Source organism: Myotis myotis, unplaced genomic scaffold (genome assembly GCF_014108235.1).
Source record: "Myotis myotis isolate mMyoMyo1 unplaced genomic scaffold, mMyoMyo1.p scaffold_m19_p_6, whole genome shotgun sequence".
Lineage (NCBI taxonomy): Eukaryota > Metazoa > Chordata > Mammalia > Chiroptera > Vespertilionidae > Myotis > Myotis myotis.
This window is the reverse complement of record NW_023416368.1, coordinates 85,437,213-85,459,022: the sequence shown is the minus strand read 5'-3', so window position 1 is coordinate 85,459,022 and position 21,810 is coordinate 85,437,213. Positions and strand designations below refer to the sequence as shown.

At 53.9% G+C, this 21,810-nt stretch overlaps 1 protein-coding gene across 2 annotated transcripts; it reads right to left on the bottom strand.

Moving 5' to 3' along the window:
- Positions 1-2,099: 2,099 nt before the first annotated feature.
- CNN1 (calponin 1) lies at positions 2,100-21,767 on the bottom strand. Of its 2 annotated transcripts, XM_036314389.1 has the most exons (8): positions 21,341-21,767; positions 16,236-16,373; positions 6,575-6,696; positions 4,041-4,107; positions 3,807-3,944; positions 3,532-3,642; positions 2,953-3,099; positions 2,100-2,863 (listed from the first exon to the last, which is right to left on the bottom strand). In XM_036314389.1, the coding sequence occupies exons 1-8, from the start codon at positions 21,623-21,625 to the stop codon at positions 2,618-2,620; spliced, it is 1,254 nt and encodes a 417-aa protein (XP_036170282.1). In that variant the 5' UTR covers positions 21,626-21,767; the 3' UTR covers positions 2,100-2,617. The 2 variants fall into 2 exon arrangements, with proteins under 2 accessions (XP_036170282.1, XP_036170283.1); XM_036314390.1 differs by lacking the exons at positions 16,236-16,373; positions 21,341-21,767 and adding an exon at positions 8,670-8,968.
- Between the last annotated feature and the right edge of the window lie 43 nt (positions 21,768-21,810).

Here is a 21,810-nt window from a genome sequence, read left to right as displayed (position 1 = left end):
TATGGGGAAACCTATGTAATTTTATCAACCAATAAATTCAATTTAAAAATTTAAATAAAAAGGTTTGATGAGCTTCCAGGTTGGTGAACTGGGGAGGTGCTGGGCATGGAGCGCATGGCAGCTCCGCTCTCCTTCCCCAGCCTTGCCCTGTGCAGCTCTTCCATCAGGCTGTTCCTGGCTTATGCCCTTTTATAATAAACCTGTAAGCAACCTGTTTCTCTGAGGACTGAACAATCTATAGCCAGTTGGTCACAAGCACCTGGGCTTGCAATTGGCAGCTGAAGTGGGGGAGGACCAGCTTGTAGGACCGAGCCCTTATTCTATGGGATCTGATCCTATCTCCAGGTAGTGTCGGAACGGAGTTCCTTGCTTGGTGGTGTTGGGAAAGCACACATCTTGGCACGGCTGATGGTGAGCACCTGGGCACTGCACAGTGCCCTCGGATGGCCTCCCGGTTGTGAAGGTTCTGACTCTCAGTAGCCTGCAGCAGGTCCAGCTCTGCCTCCTGAGCCTGAGCAGCAGGGCCCTCTGCTTTGGATTCCTCATTGGTGCAGTGGGAAGGATGATGGAGCCTTCCTCCAGGGGCCACACTGGATGGAGGTGCCTCGTTTGGTTTGAGCGACTAGAATCCACCCTGGATGTTGAGGGATGTGAACAGTCAAATGCCGAGCTGGCAGGAAGCCCTGACCACCCAGGCCCAGCTACTGGGTCTGGCATGTGCCCCCGGAAGTCTACCCTGCCCTGAGATGCTCCTTCCTGGTGCGCCCACCTCCCCGCCACGGCCCCAGGGAAGGTTTGGTCCAGACAGGAGACAGTGGTCATGGGCCAAGTGGTGGACGGGCCTGGGTGGGATTGCCTCGGGTCCAGGGAAGGGGGGCTCAGTCCTCTGGCATCCAGGGCCCGCCCACCCCAGTCTCACAGACCAAGTGCTAATATGGTGCTGTTTTCCACAGGAGGCAGGGCCCAGAGCCAGGCGTGGATCCTCAGCGTAGCTTCTAGAGCTGGCCCTCGGGGAGCAGGACTCACAGTAGCCAGGCCAAGAGTGCCTGGAATCCAGTTTACAAGGCCCCAAGGGCTAAATCATCTGCATGTAGGTCTTCTGATGTCTGTCTGCAGATCCCCCACGTTCCAGCCTCATCCCCTGCCCTGGGGAGGGGAGGCGAGAAGGCTGCGCTGTGACCCCTGCATGGCTGCGTCCTCTCCTTGGAACCCTGACAGTTGGTGGCTTGCAAGAGGGATGACTGGGGCCGACATCACAGAACAGGGTCCCCTCTGAAACAGGGAGGTTGGGGCCTGGCCACAGACTTTTAGGGTCCTGGAATGGCAGGCGAGACTGGGGGATCAGCCGTAAGAAGAGGGCAGAGTGAGCCTGGCGCAGAAGACAGCCATGCCCTCAGTCAGCTACTCAACTGCTCTGACAGTCAGTAAAAGGCCATTGCCCTGGGCCCACAAAATGCCCATCCTCGCCCACTGCCCTGTCCCCTCTCACCCTCCACACATTGCAATCTAGGAGTAATGGGGTCCCCCTGCCCACAGGGGCCTCCAGGACCCAGCTTGTCCATTGGTTGGTGCCAAACATCCTATTTGGTATAGTAGTCATTTAAGCTTCCCCATGAGCCTTGCTGTCCCCATTTTCCTGATGGAAAAACAGACCTGAGGAGGGGAAGTGACTTGCCCAAGGTCACCTGTTCCGTCTAGCCCATCCCAGCACTTGGGTTTTTCCTCACAACTCACAGGCCCCCTGGCAAAGTACATGGATACTGAGCATGTGTGTGTGGGTATTGTGTGCATATGTGAGAGGGTGTGTTGTGACGTGTCTTTTTATATGGGAGTGTGTACTGCATGTGTGAGTATCTGTAGGTGCCTCTAAGGCTGCAGCAAGTGTGTGCACACCATACCCACCAAGAGGTGTGTGTGTGTGAGTACATGTCCGTGTCCGGGTCCAGCCGAGTGGCTGTGAGCCTGTGTGTATAGAGTGTGTGAGAGTATGTGTGCCTGTGCAGAAGTGTGTTTGGTCAATGCAGGGTATCTGAGCAAGGCTGTTTGTGCATATGCAGGAGCCATACAGGCTCCAGGACAGAGCAACCTGAGTCTTCAGATGATTTTATAGCCATTTATTGTGCTCCAGTGAAATAGAAAAAGAAAGTGCTCGCATTACAAACACCGCTGTCACATCCACATACGCCAATCGCTGCAAACCAAACCGCGTGTGTCCGCTGGGTCTCTGGGCATGCAGTTGGCTCCCATTGTGGGAATGGGGTGGAGGCAGGCTGAGCCTGGGCTCTGGGGGCTTTGCTTGGGGGGGGGGGGCTTCTTGTCCTGGGGGGAACCCACCTGTGAGGGAGTCAGGGGCAGCTGGAGTAGCTTTGCTCAGTGCGTCCTTTGGATGCTGTTGGGAACACCTGGCTCGATGTTGGACCCTGCAGTGCTCCGGGGAGGAGAGCCCCCTCCCCCCCCACAGGCCCCCCAGTCTGCTCTTCCCCCCAATGCTAACCCTGTAGGCAGGTGCCAGGGGCTGGAGGGCGCCATGCAGGGGGCAGGGGTTAGCGGGGCCGGGCTAGGCCCTGCCGAGCAGCAGCCAGCTTCCCTGGGGGGGGAAGGCGGGAGACCCAGGGCCCTAGGCAGAATTGTAGTAGTTGTGTGGGTGGTGGTTGTGGGCAGGCTCGCCCAGTTCGGGGTAATCGGTCGTCAGGCAGTACTTGGGGTCGTAAACCTGGCGCGGCAGCCCATACACTGTCATGCCCCGCTGCGAGGCCCCCTTATTGCTGCCCATCTGCAGGCTGACGTTGAGACTGTCGCAGTGCTCCATGCCCAGCCCCGGCTCGAAGATCTGCCGCTTGGTCCCGGGAGCCGTCATGCCGGCCTGCGGAGGCAGCGCAGTCAGCGCAGTCAGCCCGTGGGCATGGCGAAGGGCAAGAGCCCCACCAGCCCACCCCATGGCCCCCCACACACCTGGCTGGCTCCCTTGTTGGTGCCCATCTGCAGGCTGATGGTGGCCTGGTCCAGGGGTTGGTCCGTGCCCAGCTTGGGGTCATAGAGGTGGCGCCGGGTACCATAGGCCGTCATGCCCTGCTGGCTGGCAAACTTGTTGGTGCCCATCTAAGGATCCAGAAGGAGAGGCACTTCAAGGTTACAGAGCCTCAGCACGGATGCCCGTGGACACTCACAGGGCCTCTAACAAGGCACTGTTTCCACTCGGGCTACAGACAGGAAGCCGAGGCCCAGAGAAAGTGTCACAGCTCAGTGAGTGGCTCAGAGCACCCAGGCCTGACTGACAGCTTCAAGTCCCAGCGTGGCCACTCGTCACCTGGGAGAGCCTGACGGCTGGGCCAGCTCCTCCAGGCCTGTTTCCATATAAATGGTCTGACGGTAACAGCCTGCCTTCTAGAGCTGCTGCGGGTGGGCGTGGGTCAGGTGCAGAGTTAGAGCATCAAGGCCAAATACGCTGTCCCCAAAGCCCACAGGGACCAGGATGCCGTCCCGCCTCCACCTCCAGCCGGGCAGTGCGCCTCGGGTGGGCAAGGGCAGTACCTGCAGCCCAATGATGTTCCGCCCCTCTCGAAGCTTCTCCGGCTCAAACTTCCGCTCCTGCTTCTCGGCATACTTCACACCCACATTCACCTTGTTCCCTTTAGTCTTGGCCTGGGGAAGGGAGGGAGGGGGGCAGGGACTGAGGAGGGGGCCTCGGGCTGCACGGGTACCCTCCCACCCATGCTGGGCTCAGGGACGTGAGTGGCCCCACCTGAATTCCAGCCCAGACTGCCCACAGCCCCTCCGGCCCATGCCCACCTTGGAGCCACACTCACCATACTGGCCAGAGCCAGGAGGGTGGACTGCACCTGGGTGTAGTTGGTGTTCTCGAACAGGTCATTGGCCTCAAAGATGTCGTGGGGCCTCACCCCGTACTTGGTGATGGCTTTGATGAAGTTGCCTATGTTCTCCAGCTGGAGAGGCAGGGGGCAGTCAAGGCAGGGGTGAGGCAGAGGGTGGTACTGAGGGGCTGTGGCGAGGGGTTGAAAGCGTTAAGAGTCTGGGCTCACCTGGTGCCAATTTTGTGTCGATTCATTGACCTTCTTCACGGAGCCTGGCTGGAGCTTATTGATGAACCTACAAGGAGTAGGGGAGAGGAGTGACAGGGTGACTCCTGCTGCCCCACCCATGCCCAACCCAACAGGACAAGGGGTCAGGATGACAGTCCGTAGGTGACATCCATGTTGCTGTTTCCCACTGCAGTCATTCTCACCTGGATCCCTCACCAAAATACACCCCCAAAACACAGGCAGGACCAAGGTGGGAAACCAGCCTGGCTGGTGTGGTTCAGTGGTTGAGCATCGACCTGTGAACCAGGAGGTCACGGTTTGGTTCCTGGTCAGGGCACATGCCCGGGTTGTGGGCTCAAGCCCCAGTGTGGGGCGTGCGGAGGCAGCCGATAATGAATCTCATCATTGATGTTTCTATCTCTTCCCCCTCTTCCTTTCTGAAATCAATAAAAATATTGGGGGGGGGGGGTGACGGGAAACCAAGCACAGGAGCAGACTGTCCGTCAGTCTCCTTGTCGAAGGTGGGGGTCCCCTGGTGCGCCCCACCTCCTGGTGGTCTCCGTGCGGTCTCCTTCACTCCTGTACACCAAGGACAGCCTGCAGCTCAGGCCTCACCTTCTCTGCAACACTGACCCCTTGACCTCATCCAGTCTCTTGACTTCAAATGCCACTGACATGCCAGCCACTCCCCAGCATCTCCCTGGAGCCCCGGCCTCTCACTCTCCAACCCAGCTCCATACACAGATGTGTCAAATCAACGCACCCACCCCGGACCCCTGACACCCGCCTCTGCCCACAGAACTTTCTCCTTCCCAGTTCAGGAAACCCACCCTCCCAGGGCACAGGCAACACCCTCAGACTTGTCCTTGACTCTCCTCTGCTTTCTGTCCCCCCACACCCAGCCCCTCAGCAAGGCTCTGGTTCTGCCTTCCCAAGGCCACAGCTTCCCACTGCCCTGCACGGAGTCCCCAGTGGCTCCCTGTGGGCTCCCAGCTTCCACCTCATCCCCTATAGACCCTTCATCTGGCAGCTAGAATGGCCTTTTAAAAACAATTCCAGTTACTCCCCACCTCAAGATGCTCCCATGGTTTCCTAACTCCTTAGCATAACTACCAGGCCCCATGTCACCCGGCCCCCGACCGACCCCCTCCGCTTCCCCAATCCTCCTGTGCCAGCCACTCCCCTCAGGGCCTTTGCACTGGCTGCCCCCTTGCCTGGCCCACTCTTCCCTCAGACACCCGCCTGGTCTCCTCCCTCACTTCACCCAGGGTTCTGCGCAATGTTACCTCTCAAAGATCTCCCAGACCATTCTGCACAAAGCAGCTGCCTTCACCCGCCCCGGCCCCCATCCTCCCCACGACTCTTCCCACGTCACTTCCCACCATGAGCAAGTATGTGATTGTCCCATGGATTGTGGAACCCATCTCCCCGCTAGGACTAAAGCTCCCTGTGCGCTCGAGGCTGCCTTGTTCACTGTCCCAGGGCCTAGACCTGACACACAGCGGAGGCTCCATCAATGCCGGTGAGCGGGGACCGAGTGGGTGAGTGGCTCTGCACTCTTTCTTTGTTTGTTAGTCCTCACCTGAGGATATTTTCTCCATTGATTTTTAGAAAGAGGGAAGGGAGGGAAGGAGGGGAGAGGAGAGAGAAACATCAATGTGACAGAGACACATCGATGGTTTGCCTCCCGCATGCCTCCCAACCGGGGCCGGGGAATCAAACCTGCAACCCAGTTACATGCCTTTGACCTGGAATTGAACCCACAACCCTTTGGTCCAAGGGCTGATGCTCTAACCATGTAGCCACACCAGCCAGGGCGGCTCTGCACTCGTTAAGGCCCAGCAGCCCTGACTGAGCTGGGACACCAGGCTGTCTCCCTACTCCTTGTCCCCAGTGGATATTGTAGAGCGAGAGACTCCTGTCTGCCCCCTTTTCAGCACTAGGGCTGGGTCAGGAACATTCCCAAGGGCACACGCTGGTCCTCACAGTCACCTGCCCTGGGTCAGACTCAGAGATACAGACAGCACCGCCCAGCATTGGAGCTGTTGCATCTGGAATCAGCTTGAGAGCTGTGAGGGCTTGCATCTTTTTTTTTTTAAGGTTTGTATCTTTCTCAGTGATTTGAGTTCTGAGAAGGGTAGAAAATCAGAGCCTACTTAAATTACCGTGGCACATCCCTCTGTCACCAAGACAGCGATGTTGCCTGTTGTCTTTTAGCTGTGACCTCTCTTTCTTGGGACGCTGGAGGCCATAGATGGGCCTGTGCGCGTGGTGGTTAAGATGCTAGAATCTGGAGTCATTTCCGTTGGAGGTGCATGGGACTGTGGGTCAGGTTTTACCTGACTCAGCCTCAGTTTTCTTTCCTGTTCAATGGGCACAATGACTATTTGCCATCTAAGAGGAGGGCTGTTTCAAGGTCTGAGATAGGAAGTGCTCAACCCAGCTCATGGTCGGTGAAGGGGTTGAGGCGGAGAAATGAATACCGGTTCGGGGTAAGCCCGAGGCAGAGTCTGGGCCAACAGTGCCCCACTTACTCGCAAAGAATGATGCCATCTTTGAGGCCGTCCATGAAGTTGGGGCCTATGCGGCGTCCTGTCACCCCCTCAATCCACTCTCGAAGCTCCTGTTCCCGCTGGAGGTCGTACTTCTGGGCCAGCTGGGGGTGGGGGGCACGGAGATGATGGTGAGGATTTGGGGGGCAGGCTTGGCTCCCTAAGCCTGATCTCCTTCCCCATCCCTTCCCAACTAAGGCAATTCTGCCAGTGTCCATGGGTGGGGGTGGGGGGTGCCTTAGGGGGCGGAGGGCCAGGGCTGAGGTGGCACCTGCCCAGGGGGCCATTCCGGGCATTCTGAGGTTTGGCACCAAGAATTCAAACGGGTGGGTGGAGAGGGGGATACTCTGAGTTGGGGGTGGTGCCTGGCCTCCCGGTTTCCCCTCCAGGCCAAACTTGGGGCTTTGCTTTCCCTGGCCCTGCCTCCTCTCCGTCACCCCCTCCCTCCTAGCCCCCCCCCTTCCTGGAAGACTGGGAGCCTCTGGCGAAGGGGGAGGAGCCCTGAGGAGGTGCCCTGAATGCTGCCTTGCAGGGGACGGCTCTGTCTTGCATCTCTGTCTGTCTCCAGGTCGTCATCTGGGGCTCCAGCTCTGGCAGAGGGTCGGGCCTTGTCTCAGTCTTGCTTCTGGCTCGGAGCGCGCACCGTGTCTGTTTCTCTGTCTCTCTCCCACTCCCGGGGTCCTGCGTCTCTCCCCAGCTGTGTCTGTCTTTACTTGGCCCTGTAGCCTGTCCCCATCTCTCCTAGTCTGGCTGGGGGTGGGGCCCACCATCCATCTGTGGATCACTCTCCATTTCGGACTTCAGGTTCCCTGCCTCTGGTGGGGGTGGGGCTCGTCTGTCTCCCCGCTCTACCCCTCCATCCCAGTCTCAGTCTTATCTCACCCCTGGCTCGCCCTCCCCCATCTGTCTCTCTCCTGTCTCAGGCTCCCAGAATCTCCGTTTCTCTAGAATCCTCGGCCTCCAGCCCAGACAGGCTCCCAGCCCCTGGGGGACCTGACTGCCCCTTCTCCTGGGGGCGGGGGCGGGGGAAGAGAGTGGACCCCTCACCTGGCCCAGGCCCGGCCACCCCCCTCCCCACCAGCCTGGCTTTATAAAGCAAACCGGCCCTTATATAGCACGGCCCTGGGGCTGGGCTCCCTGAGGCCTCCTTATATGGCGTGGCGGCTCCTCTGGGCTCCTGGGCCGGCGCTGGAAGGGGGGGCAGAGGCGGGGAGCACTGGGATGTGTCTCCCCCATGAGCACCCGCCCCCCCACCTGCTCCCTTCTCCAGCCACGAGGATCCCCAACCGAGATTCCAATACTAGCTCCACACTTCCTCGCTCTGCTCCCTGGCAAAAGCCATCCTGCGCCTCAATGTTCCCCTCTGTGGAATGGGGCTGGGACTCCTCCCCTGGCAGGCCTCATGGGGGCATTCCAGTGGGCTGGAGACTTCAAGTTCGCTCCCTTGGAGAAGCTGACCCCATCCTGGTGTAGAAGGGGGGCGAGGCCAAGGGCATAGCTCTGCACCTCCCTTCTGTAGGACCCTAGCTACTTGCCTCTCCACTTGGAACCTCAGTTTACCCATCCATAGCATGAAGGTCATGTCTCAATGCCTTCCTAATGCCGAAATTAGGAGACCCCTACCTTGTGCCTAATGCCCACTCTGCCCTTCTCAGCTGCCTCCTCTCCCTTCACTTTCTAGGCTTCACCTCCCAGGAACCCCAGCTCTCAAGTGCTCCCCAACTTCTTCGTCAGCCTGGGGGAGTGGGGACGATCAACAAGTGTCCCCCAGCCCCCCAGGAAAACAAAGGGTTCACGGGGGACTCTGATGAAGTGGGGTCTTCACAGTGGAATGGCCGCTCTGTTTGCCTGCGGTTCCCTGCGTGCCCCCCCCTCCCCCCTCCCCCCAGCAGCAGCTGTGGGCTCTGGGATGCTCAAGAGGGGGAGGAAGGCAACCTCTATGGTATACTTGTCCCTCTTCCCTCTCAGGTTCCAAGTCACATGGGACAGGCAGGAGGGCGTCCAGGGAACCCCAAGAGCGGGCCCTCTGGCCTGGCAGGGTGTGTAGGCCAGACCAGGGGCGGCCCTTTAGCCCTACCTTGTTCTTGACCTCGGCTGACAGACCGTAGGCGGGGCCTCGGTTGAAATGGGCAGAGGACATGCTGGCCGGTGGTGGTGGTGGTGGCGGCAGCAGTGGCTCTGAGGACGCTGCAGCAGCTGAGGCTCTGTCTGCACCCTCTTCCCTCCTCACACGTTTTTGAAGCTACGGAGGCGGCCCGGGCCTCTTCCAAGGCCCTCCCATTGGCCACAGGGGCCTGCCAAGGGGCGGGGCGCCCCCCCCACCTTGGCCACCCCCCTTTCGTGATGTCAGGGCCTTGGTATTGGGAGCTGATTGTGTCATTGTTTCCACCTAGGGGGGCGGCCTGGGTTATTTCGTGGGGGGCTTAGCCAGACAGAGGCCAACCTTACCCCACTCCTCCCCAACCCCCACTGTTCACCGGGCCTCTGGCTGGGTCTCCCAGTCCCTGTGTCTGTCTCAGAGGCTGTTGGCCTCTGACGCCATCTCTCTGTGTCTCTCTCCAGTCCTGAGGCAGAACTGCCACTCGTGGTAGTTAAACCGCCCTCGGTTTAACTCCAGAAACCAACAGCCCTTAACTATAGACAACTCCCTTCTCTCTGAGCCTCTGTTATCACATCTGTAAAATGGGCGAATGGTAATGCCTGCCTTGTGAGAATCAGCAGAAGCAAGGCCTCTGCCGTGACCAGTGCAGTGCCTGGCACAGGGGAGAGCTCAAGGAATGGCAGTCCTTTCTGCTGAGAATCTGGCAGCCCACCTCTGTCTCCGCAGCCACTCATAAGACCCTGGGGGGGAGCAAGAGCCTGGATCTCACCCTCCCCATCTGGGTTGAATGTGTTAGCAGGTTTCTGGCCATGGACATCCCCATACATCCCTGTCCCAACCACGATGACCTGGAGGGAATTCCTGCAAGCAGCCCCAGCTAGCCAGCTCTCACCCCTGGACCACAGGGTGACATGCCCACAGCATGCCACGTATGTCAAGGCCAGATTAGTGACACCTGGCTGACATGCCGGCAATGTACCATGTTAAGGACATCCCATTGGCTGGCCATATGCTAAAGGCACAGCTGTGATATACTAATATGACAACAGTCCTTATGTCAGGCCCTGTTGCACACACTGTACATGTGTCAACTCAATGCTCACAACACCCTCAGAGTGGGCATTGTTATTATACACAATCTAAAGATGGGGAAACTGAGGCACGGAGTGTGGAATCACTTCCCCAGTGTCACACAGCTTGCCAATGGCAGAGCAGGATTTGAACCCAGGTCCCTGCCCTTAATGCTAAGAGGCAAAGGCTGGTTTCTCAACCTCGGCGGGCACTGTTGTCATCAGGCTGGATAATTCTTCCTGGTGGGGCGCATCCTGGGCAGCATCCCGGGTTTCTGCTACCAGATACCAGTAACACTCCCTTAGTCTTGACAAATAGCAATGTCTCCAGACATGGACACATGATCCTGGGGGAGGGAGGACAGATCTGCCCCGTTTGAGAACGGCTGGGCTAAGGCAACTAGGGACCAGTCGTGGCATGTGGGAGGTACACTAACATACATGAATGAACTAACAATTAACTCCTGGTACGTACTAAGTGCATTGGATCTGTTAACTCATTCCTCACAACAGCCTGACGAAGTGGGGTCGAGAGGAGGCACCGAGAAGAGAAGCCGACGGCCCGGGGCACCCAGCACGAGGTGGCAGAGCCAGGATTCGAACACGCCACGCCGGGATCCCGCCGGCGCAGAGCGGCCCTCGGCCGGCCACAGGTCGCTACTGCGCATGCGAGGACCCGCGCCCCGCGGCGCTGGCGGCCGGCGCCCCCTGGCGGCCGGGACGGGCGGGCGAGCCTGGCAGGGACGCGGCGGCGGTGACGCGCGCTGACTCACCGCCCGCCGCCGGCGCGGCCGCCTGGCCATTTATAGCCTCGGCGCGGGCCCTGAGGTCACGGCCCAGGCGCGGCGGGGGCGGGGCGGGGCCCTCGGCGCAGCCGACGGGGCAGCCCGGGTGTCCCCGCGGGCGGCCTTTCCGGGCCGGCCCTGCCCTCCGGTCCCGGCCCGCGTCTCTGTGTCTTCCTTTCTGTCTCCAGGCCGTTCCTCGTCCGTCCGCGCCGCCCAGCCTTCCTGTCTCGCGGGGGTCTGCGCGTTCGCCTGCCTCTGTCTCTGTCCTCGTGTCCTCTCTCCTCTCTCCGTCCCTGTGCCTCTGGGTCACGCTGTCTCCGCTCCCTCCCTCCACGCCTCCGCCCGGTCGGTGGGAGTAGAGAGACGGGAGCCGAGCCCCCCCCTCGGGACCCCCATCACTCCGCTCCTCGGGAGCTTTCCCGCCCCGGCCTCGGGCCTCCGTTTCCCATCGAATGAGAAGATGCGATCGTGTAAGGAACAGGGTTTCCCAAAGGGCTCATTCAGGTCAAAGCCCTGGCACTTCTCATCCCGAGGGAGCCACAAACCTTCCGACCCTCAGCGCACACACACACACACTCACACTCACACACACACACACTCACACACACACATGCACTCAGCACACACACATACACACACACACCATCCCAACCACCACACACACTCACACACACACACACACACACACACTCACACTCACACACACACACTCACACTCACACACACACACACTCACACACACACACTCACACTCACACACACACATGCACTCAGCACACACACATACACACACACACCATCCCAACCACCACACCCACACACACACACACACACACACACACACACACATGCACTCAACACACACACATACACACACACACCATCCCAACCACCACACACACACACACATTCACACACACTCACACTCACACACACACACACACACTCACACACACACACACACACTCACACACACACTCACACTCACACATGCACTCAGCACACACACATACACACACACACCATCCCAACCACCACACACACACACACTCACACTCACACACTCACACACACACACTCACACACACACACACATGCACTCAACACACACACACACACACACACACACACCATCCCAACCACCACACACACACACACTCACACTCACACACTCACACACACACACTCACACACACACACACACATGCACTCAACACACACACACACACACACACCATCCCAACCACCACACACACACACACACTCACAGCACACTCACACGCACACTCACACACACACTCACAGCACACTCACACGCACACACACACACACTCACAGCACACTCACACTCACACACTCACACTCACACACTCACACACACACACTCACACACACACACTCACACACACACACACACATGCACTCAACACACACACATACACACACACACCATCCCAACCACCACACACACACACACACACACACAGCACACTCACACGCACACACACAGCACACTCACACGCACACACACAGCACACACACACAGCACACTCACACACTCACACCCTCTGCACTCGCCTGTCTCCAGATTCCACCCAAAGCTCCTGTCCCCCTTTAACCGCCTATCCTGGCAGCCCCACTTGGCCAGCCCCCTCCTCACCAGCGTTCCCTCCTGAAAACAGGAAGAGGCTGTTGTCCATCATGGCTATTGTTTTGGGGGGCTCACTCCATGCCAGGCACAACCTCCTCTAATCCTCACCACCACCCTCTGAGGGTGGAAACTCTTAGGCCCCATTTATAGATAAGGAAACTGGAGGTTCAGAAACTCCATGGGGTGGGGCTCTGCTTGTTCACTGCTCTATCCCCACTACCCCACCGTCCGATGCTCCTACAGCTCCCCGTCCTCCCGCATGTCTCCCTTCAGTGCCCAAGCGAGCTCCCACCTCAGGACCTTTGCACTGGCAGTCCCTTCCATTGGACACATGTCCACAAGAAGCCTTTCCTCGCTTCCTCTGCTCTAACGTCACCTTGTCCGAGAGGCCCTCCCTGACCACTTGCTCTAAAATAACAGCATCCCCTGCCACCAGACCGACTGTGAGTGGGCGGGCACCGGGGAGGGGAGCTGTTCACTTTAAGTGTTTGCACCTGGATTAAAATGTCTACCTCCACAAAAACTTTTATTTTACCAAGTGATCTTAAAGCACCTCCCCCCTCTAGTTCCTTTCCTTGCTTCCTTTTTCTTATCGTCTCCTATTTGCTTATTATCTCATCCAGCAAGAAACTCCTTGGTGCGGGACTCTGCTTGTTCCCTGCTCTATCCCCAGTGCCCGGTACAGTGCCTGTCCATAGCAGGTGCTCAAAAAATGCTCAGTGTGTAAATAGAATTAGAGTGAGCGAGCCAGGTCCCTCAAACCCATGTCTGTCTGAAATGTTGCTACTTAACTACACACAAAGAACTGGCACAGATTTATTATATTGATTTCAGAGAAGGAGAGAGAGAAACATCAGTGATGAGAGAATCATTGATCAGCTGCCTCCTGCACACCCCACACTGGGATGGAGCCCGCAATCCAGGCATGTGTCCTGACCCGGAATCGAACCCTGACCTCCTGGTTCATAGGTCGACACTCCACCACTGAGCCACGTCAGCCGGGCAAGGGCGGGCACAATTTCCCAGTACCTCCTGGATGTAGGACAGTTGAGGTGGGGTCATCTTTGTGTTTGCATTCTAACCCTCCTGAGAAGACCAATTGGAGGGCAGGGAGGAGGTTGGTTCACAGGCTATGGCTTCAGTTATTCCAGGCCATTCTACAGCTGCCCATTCTCTGGTCCAGCCTTGACCTTTGCAAGAAGTTTTGCAGGAAGAGCATCTAGATCAAGAGAACTTTTTCAAAAACAGTGGGTAGATGATAAGACTGGCAAAAATCGGAATACTTGACCACAGTGCCTGGGAGGCTGTGGGAACATTGTGGATGAGAGAGGGCAAAATGACAAGTATCCTTATCTTTTCTTTTTTTTTTTTTTTTCTCCCGAGATATTCCTTCGTTTATTAATCAATTCATTAAAACTCCTACGGGACTCATTTTTTATATAAATATATACTTTTATTGTTTTCAGAGAGGAAGGGAGAGGGAGAGAGAGATAGAAATATCAATGATGAGAAAAAAAAAAGCCTTATCTTTTCTGATGGTTAATGTATGAGTCAACTTGGCTGGCTACACAGGGTGTCCGGGTATTTGGTCAAACATTATTCTGGGTGTTTTGGGATGAGATTAACATTCAAACTGGCAGACTTAGGAAAGCAGGCTGCCCTCCTCAATATGCCCCCCTCTTCCCATTCAAGTTGGAGGCTTGAATAGAACAAAACGACTGAGCCCCGGGAGAAAGAATGTCTCCTGCCTGAGTGCCTTCAGTGGGGCATTGGTCTTCTCCGCCCTCCCACCAGAGCTGAAACGTCAGCGCCTGGGTCTCAAGCCTGTGCCAGCTTCCAGGCTAGAGCTCATACCATTGGCTCTCCTAGGTCTTTAGCTTGTCAACTGCAGATCTTGGACTTCTCAGCCTCCACAATCAGGTGACTCAATTCCTTAGAATAAATCATTGTTATAATAAATATATTTTGTTATAATCATATATAACAAATCATATATATTCTATATTCTATATAAACTAGAGGCCTAGTGCACAAAATTTGTGCACTTGGGGGGGGGTGTCCCTCAGCCTGGCCTGCACCCTCTCACAGTCCAGGAGCCCTCAGGGGACGTCTGACTAAGCCCGCAGTTGGACATCCTTAGCGCTGCCATGGAGGTGGGAGAGGCTCCGGCCACCACTGCACTTGCCAGCCATGAGCCCAGCTTCTGGCTGAGTGGTGCTCCCCCTGTGAAAACGCACTGACCACCAGGAGGCAGCTCCTGCGTTGAGCACCTGCCCTCTGGTGGTCAGTGTGCGTCATAGCATCAATTTGCATATTAGCCTTTTATTATATAGGATCATATATACAGGATAGGGCAAAAGTAAGTTTACAGTTGTTCATATGGAAAATATGGTAACTCATAAGTAATATTACAAGAATAAACTTTCTCATACTCACAGCTGTAAACCTACTTTTGCCCTATGATATATATATATACATATATATATACACACACACGTATGTGTGTGTATGTATACTAGTGTGTGTGTGTGTGTGTGTGTGTGTGTGTGTATAGAACCTGGGACCCTTCAGTCAGCAAGCCGATGCTCTAGCCACTGAGCCAAATCAGCTAGGGCAAGTCTGTAGTTTATTAATAGTATCATGCCAAGGGTCCCAGGTTATATATTTATATACATATTTAGTCCCATTTCTCTGGAGAACCCTGTCTATTTAGTACACTTTCTGAACCAGCTTTTTTTTTTTTTTTTTTTTAGAATAGTCCTTAGAAGTAAAGTGTAGGGATGAAGAATGAGCTAGGTGCAAGAACACTGATTTCAGTGGCCTTTTTAATAACAAGTCACCCTATAGCTCTGTCAAGGAACAAGTGAGATAGACAAAGATGAAGGCAGAATACGCAGTGTTTTGTTTAAATAAAGGCACTGTGGTGCTGTGGTTAAGGGTAGGGGCTCTGGATCCATATTCCATGGGTTTGAGACATACCCTGGTGCTTCCTGGCTGTGTGACCCTGTACAGGTGGCTTAACCTCTCTGTGCCTAATTTTCTCCTCTGGAAAATGGGCATATTAATAGTACCTGCTTCATAGTTTTATTTATTTATTATATTATTATTTTTTATTTTGAGATAAGACTTACACACCCAGCCAGCACGGCTCAGTGGTTGAACATTGACCTATGAACCAGGAGGTCATGGCTCAATTCCTGGTCAGGGGATATGCCCTGGTTGCAGGCTTGATCCCCAGTAGGGGGTGTGCAGGGGGCAGCTGATCAATGATTCTCTCTCATCATTGATGTTTCTGTCTCTCTCTCTCCCTTCCTCTCTGAAATCAATAAAAAAAATGTTTTTATGTCTTACAGAAAAGCTGCAAAATAGCATAAAGAGTTCTAATACACCCTCACCCAGTTACCCCTACTGTTAACATCTTACATAACCATAGTAAATTTATTAAAACTAAGAAATTAACCTTGGCACGATACTATTAATAAACTACAGACTTGCCCTAGCTGGTTTGGCCCAGTGGCTAGAGTGGCGGCCTGCTGACTGTGGGTCCCGGGTTCGATTCTGGTCAAGGGCATATGCCCACCTTGTGAGCTTCATCCCCAGTAGGGGGTGTGCAGGAGGCAGCCGGTCAGTGATTCTCTCTCATTGATGTTTCTCTTTCTCCTTCTCCCTTCCTCTCTGAAATCAATACAAATATACTAAATAAAATAAAATAAAAAGTAAATAAACTACAGACTTGATTCAGATTTCTTGTTTTCCTATTCATGTTCTCTTTCTGTTCCAGGATGCAATCCAAGGTCCCTCATCACATTTACTCATGTCTCCTTAGACTCCTCCAGTCTGTGACAGTCCCCCAATCTCTCATAACCTTGACACTTCTGTAAAGTACTGGTCAGTAATGGTGTACATTGTCTCTCAATTTGGTTTGTCTTGATTAGGTTGAGGTTTTGGTATGACTGGGAAGGATCCCAGGATACCAGAGAGGTGATGTTCTCGTGCGGGGGGAGGGTGGTGGGGTTATGATGTTACTATGACTCATCGCTGGTGATGTTAACCTCGGTCCCTTTGATAGGTGGTGTCTGCCAGGCTCCTCCACAGTGAAGCTGCTGTTTTCCGTAGGGTTGTTTTGAGGACTGCGTGTTAAAGAGTCTGCATAGTTTACACATACCATTGTGCTCTGTGTTAATAAATACAAAAAAATATGTAAATGCTTGTGTTTGTACTTCTGCAAAGTAAATAACATGGCTCTGTGGTTGAACGTTGACCTATGAACTGGGAGGTCCCTGTTCAATTCCAGGTCAGGGCATGTGCCCAGGTTGTGGGTTTCCCGTGTGGGGCGTGCGGGAGGCGGCCGATGGGTGATTCTGTCTCATCACTGATGTTTCTCTCTCTCTCTCGCTCCCTTCCTCTATGAAATCAATAAAAACATATTTAAAAAGGAAAAGAAAACAAAGAGCTGTAACTGCCTCAAGAGGGAAATGGGCACTGGAAGCTCTGAAGCCAGGTTTTCAGATCAGCTGCCCCATCACTGCCCACATGTGCCCTCACCCACGTCCCAGCTGAGCAGAGCTAACTGTGCCTGCAACTTAGTGAGGGGTGCCCAGGAGAGGGCAGTAGTGTCCCCAGCAGCTGCCCAAATGGCTATCAACGTGCTGGGAAGGGGGTGTGCAAGCCATCCTGGACCAGTAGCTGATTGGCTGCAGCGCTTCTCAGATCGGCCAATCACAGGAAACTTGATGGGACAGATCTGCTGTGGCTGCAGAGTCTGTGAAGCATCCCAAGGGTGGCTGCGTCTCCTTGTCAGCACCCTGCGTCATGGAGGCCAAGGGACTGCAGAAATGGCTTTATGGGGGAAATAACCATCCTCGCCTGGAGCCATTTCCAAGGCCCCATTGTATGCAATAACCCACTCAGGTTATTAACAGCTTATTTGGGGAGCTCAGGAGCCCCCCTCCAATCTAACCTTATCTTTTTTTAGGAGACTGAAAAAATTGTAGTAAAATATATAACATAAAATTTACCATTTTAAATGTATAGGTTTGTGCCCGACCAGCATGGCTCAGTGGATAGAGCATCAGCCGCAGACTGAAGGGTCCCAGGTTTGATTCCAGTCAAGGGCACATGCCTGGGTTGCAGGTTCAATCCCCAGTGTAGGGTGTGCAGGAGGCAGCCAATCAATGATTCTCTCTCTTCATTGATGTCTCTCTTCATTGATGTTTCTATCTCTCTCTCCCTTCCCCTTCCTCTCTGAAATCAATAAAAATATATTTTTAAAGAAAAAGAAACTACTCAAAAATCTATCTATATATATAAAAGCCTAAGCAACCATTATGGCAAAACAACTGGAATGACCAGTTACCATGATGCGCACTAACCACCAGGGGGCAGACGCTCAACGCAGGAGCTGCCCCCTGGTGGTCAGTGCACTCCCACAGGGGAGTGCTGCTTAGCCAGAAGCCAGGCTCACGGCTGGTGAGCGCAGCTGCCATGGTGTCGGGAGCCTTTCCCGATGCCACAGCAGCCCTACTGTGTGGCAGCAGCAGGCACAACGGGCCGGATGAGCGTGAGTGGCACAGCACCCGGCCTCAAATTCAGGCTCCTCCCTGACTGCCTGCTGCTTGGCTCACTGCTACATCCCCCGAGGGGTCCTGGACTGTGAGAGGAATGCCTGACTGCCAGCTTAGGCCCAATCCCTGAGGGGTACCTAAGCCAGTAGTCAGACATCCCCTGAGGGGTCACGGACTGCAAGAGGGTGCAGGCCGGGCTGAGGAACCTCCCCCAGTGCACGAATTTCGTGCACCGGGCCTCTAGTAAATAAAATATTTATTTGTGGTATGAAGTACAATTATGTTGTTGTATACCACCATCCACCTCCAGGACTTTTTTCATCCTTTAAGGCCAAAACTGTCACTATTAAACACTAATTCCCCATCCCCTCTCCCTCAGTCCCTGGCACCCACCATTCAATTTTGTTTGTCTGATAATGTGACTACTCTAGGGTCCTCATGTAAGTATAATCCATACAGTATTTGTCCTTCTGTGATTGGCTTATTCACAAAATGATAGAATTTCCTTCCTTTCTAAGGCTGAATAACATTCCATTGTATGTACATACCACATGTTGTGTATTAGTTCATCTGTCAATGGACACTTGAGTTGCTTTCACAATTGTGAATCACGCTGCTGTGAATATGGTGGGTAACTATCTGATTGAGTCCCTGCTTTCAGTTTTTCTGGGTAAATACCCGGAAATGGAATTGCTGAATCATATGGTAGCTCTATTTCTATTTCTATTTTTATTTTTTTGAGAAGCCACTATACTGTTTTACATGGTGGCTGCACCATTTTACATTTTCACCAACAGTATACAAGAGTTCCACTTTCTTCACACCCTCATTAGCACTTGTTAGGTTCTGTTTGTTTTTTATAATCGCCATTCTAATGGGTGTGAAGTATTTAAACAGGCTTTTAAAGTATATCATGCATACAGAAAAGTATACAAATTACAGATCAGTGAATCAATTATCACTTTTTAAAACTTTTAAGTTGAGATATTAAAGTAAAATGCACAACTATTAATAGATAGCTCAATGAATTTTTACATATACATGCATATGTAATTGCCACACAGCTCAAGCTATAAAACATTTACTTTTTAAAAACGCCTATTCTATTAATATCAACCATCTTGTTAATCACATGTAGCATTTTACATTTCTTTTTGAATATATTTTTACTGAGAGGAACGGAGAGGAAGAGATAGAAACATTATTGATGAGAATCATTGATCAGCTGCTTCCTGCATATCCTGACAGGGGATGGAGCCCACAACCAGGGTATGTGCCCTGACCTGGAACTGAACTGTGACCTCCTGGTTCATAGGTCAAAGCTCGACCACTGAGCTACACCAGCTGGTCACATTTTACATGTTCACTTCATGAATTTGAAAACAAATTCTAAGCACTTGAAGAACTTAAATTTATTTTCCTGTTTCAAGTTAATTTTATACTTCCATTTGGATCTAGCATAAAACCCGTATTTGTTTTAAAATATGTATAAATATTTGTTGAATTAATGAATGTATTTTGATGTTTTGTTTGAGAAGGCAGGATGACAGAAGACATAAATAAAATCCCTAAATTAATACACAGAACACAGAGAATCAAGCTCTACACAAAAGGGACTAAAAAATGTTATTAATTACAGAAAGTAATATGTTCAATGTTCAAACGTAGATTAAGGTTAACAAGATGACAAACAGTTTTACCGTTGCACTTAAGTTTTTATAAGCTACAAATAGTTGTAAAATATTTCTATTGAACTTGGGTCTTTGTCTGCCCCACTAGAATGCAAGCTACCCAAGGTCAGGAATCTTTTTCTGCTCCCTGCTGTTTCTCCAGGGTTAGAACAGTGACTGGTGCAAAGGAAGCACTCAATAAATGCTTGCTGAGCCCTGGCTGCTTTTGCTCAGTGGATAGAGCGTCGGCCTGCGGACTGAAGGGTCCCAGGCACATGCCCAGCTTGCAGGCTCGATCCCCAGTGGGGGGTGTGCAGGAGGCAGCCAATCAATGATTCTCTCTCATCATAGATGTTTCTATCTCTCTCTTCCTTTTCCTTCCTCTCTAAAACCAATAAGAAAAATTTTTTTTAAAATGCTTGTTGAGTGAATATGAGCCTTTTGGCTGTGGGATGGGCACAGCCTCAGGCTCCTCTGCACAACCTCCACCACTTTGGGCCTGAGTCCAAGTCTGCAGCAGGGTTTAGGGGAGCTCTTCCACATCTCTTCAATCCCTTCCCACCGGCTCTGGGGCGTGAGGGCTCCCCCACCTCACGCCCTGGACAGCGTGACACGGTACACCCATAGAATGTTGAGGATGTCCAGGTCCAGCAGAGCCAAAGCCAAAACCCCTCAAGCTTTAAAACAGCGTCACAGTGATGCCAGCTGTACAACAACCATGGGCACACCACTCAGGAAGGCCACTAACAAGTTTCAGGGGCAGCTTGCTTACTCAACAACCAGTTTTGGAGAGGAGAGTGGGAGTCAGGGTGAGGGAGGAAAAGGAGAATTGCAGGAAGACGCTCACATGTCTCCAGACCCAAGCACCCAAAATTGGCAAAGGGCTGAGAGCAGACACAAACTGGCATAGAGGTCTTCAGGTAGCAGTGCAGCCTACCCTGGGGCTGGGGAAAGATTGGGGGCGGGCAAAGGTAGGGTAAGTAGTCAGGTGTGTGGAAGGCAGTCACATGAGGCCGTCACAAGGGACAGTTTCTAGGGTTTAAATATTGGGATGAGCATCAGGAACATTCATTCATTCATACATTCATTCATTCATTTTGTAACTAACATCTATTGAGCACCTACCAGGCCCAGTCCCCAATGCTAGGGACAATATATACAACAAACAAAATCTTCCTCTCCTCATGGAGCTAATATTAACAGCGCACAGGAGATGTTCAATGGTGGGGAGGGGGAGAGAGGTAGCGTCCCAGGGACCTGAGGGAGGTGATGAAAGCTAAAGAGAAACTGTATGTTAACCCAGGAACAAATGATGTCACCAGGTGCGGAGGGAGGTGGGCAGGGGGTTGAGTGAATGTGACCCAGGGCCCACCCAGCTGGACCCCATCTACCATGGAGCAGGTTACCAGAGGCATCAGCCACAGTCTGTGGGTCAAAGGGAGCATGGAGCCCACTGACCACCCCCACACTCTGGACCTCCCTGTACAGGGTAGCTGGGGGCCTGGCATGGAGGGGTCAAGGCCCTGGGTCACCTTCTGCCCGGGGCTGGGGTGAGGAGAGAAAGCAGGCTGGCCCAGGAGGCTCCGTAGCTGTGCCATCCTTACTCAGAGAGTCTTCCTGGAGGGGCTCCTTACTCACCTGAAGTCCTTCAGCAGTGTCCACCCGCTTCCCCATGTTACCGGCTCCGTCCCCGCCCCCACAGGAGCTCAGAGGAGGGTGAGAGTGAAGTGGAGAATAGCCACCTGGGCCCAGCTGACTCACGGAGTGAGGCTGATGTTTAGTCTCCACCGAGGGCAGGTGGTACCGCCCGAGGGCGCTGATGGCCAGCGAGAGGAGGATGGACAGGCACCAGGAGAGGGAGGAGGGGTCTGAATGAGGGCAGAGGGGCTACCCCGCCCCCGCACTACCTGGAAGCCTAGGCGTGAGTGCAAGGCGCCCCGAGGCCGGCTCGAGGCTGTGGAGCGCGCGCTGGATGAGCGCCAGAAGCGGGCACAAGACGAAGTCAGGAGGCAGAACCGCGGGAGGGGGCACCACGGGGACCAGCAGGGAGCGTCATTGCTCTGTAGCCATGTCCCCGCCCCAGGTACCTCCTCTGTCCGACTGCCCAGCTCCTGCAGCCGTCGGGGTGGATGCCAGCTGCACCCTCTCTGCTGTCGCCATGCCCGGAGGCAAAGGAATGATCCCGGGATCATGAACCTGCCGCGCAGAAGGGAAAGGTACGAATCCAGGGACCCGGACGCTGCATTTCTCACACTGGGAGGACGTCCACCTTTACTATTTCATTCCCACCTGGATCAACAGGCTCCCCGCCCAGGAACGACCCCGTCGCTCCGCCCCGGGCCATTCCCAACCCCCAGGCCCGGGATGCGGTTTGCCT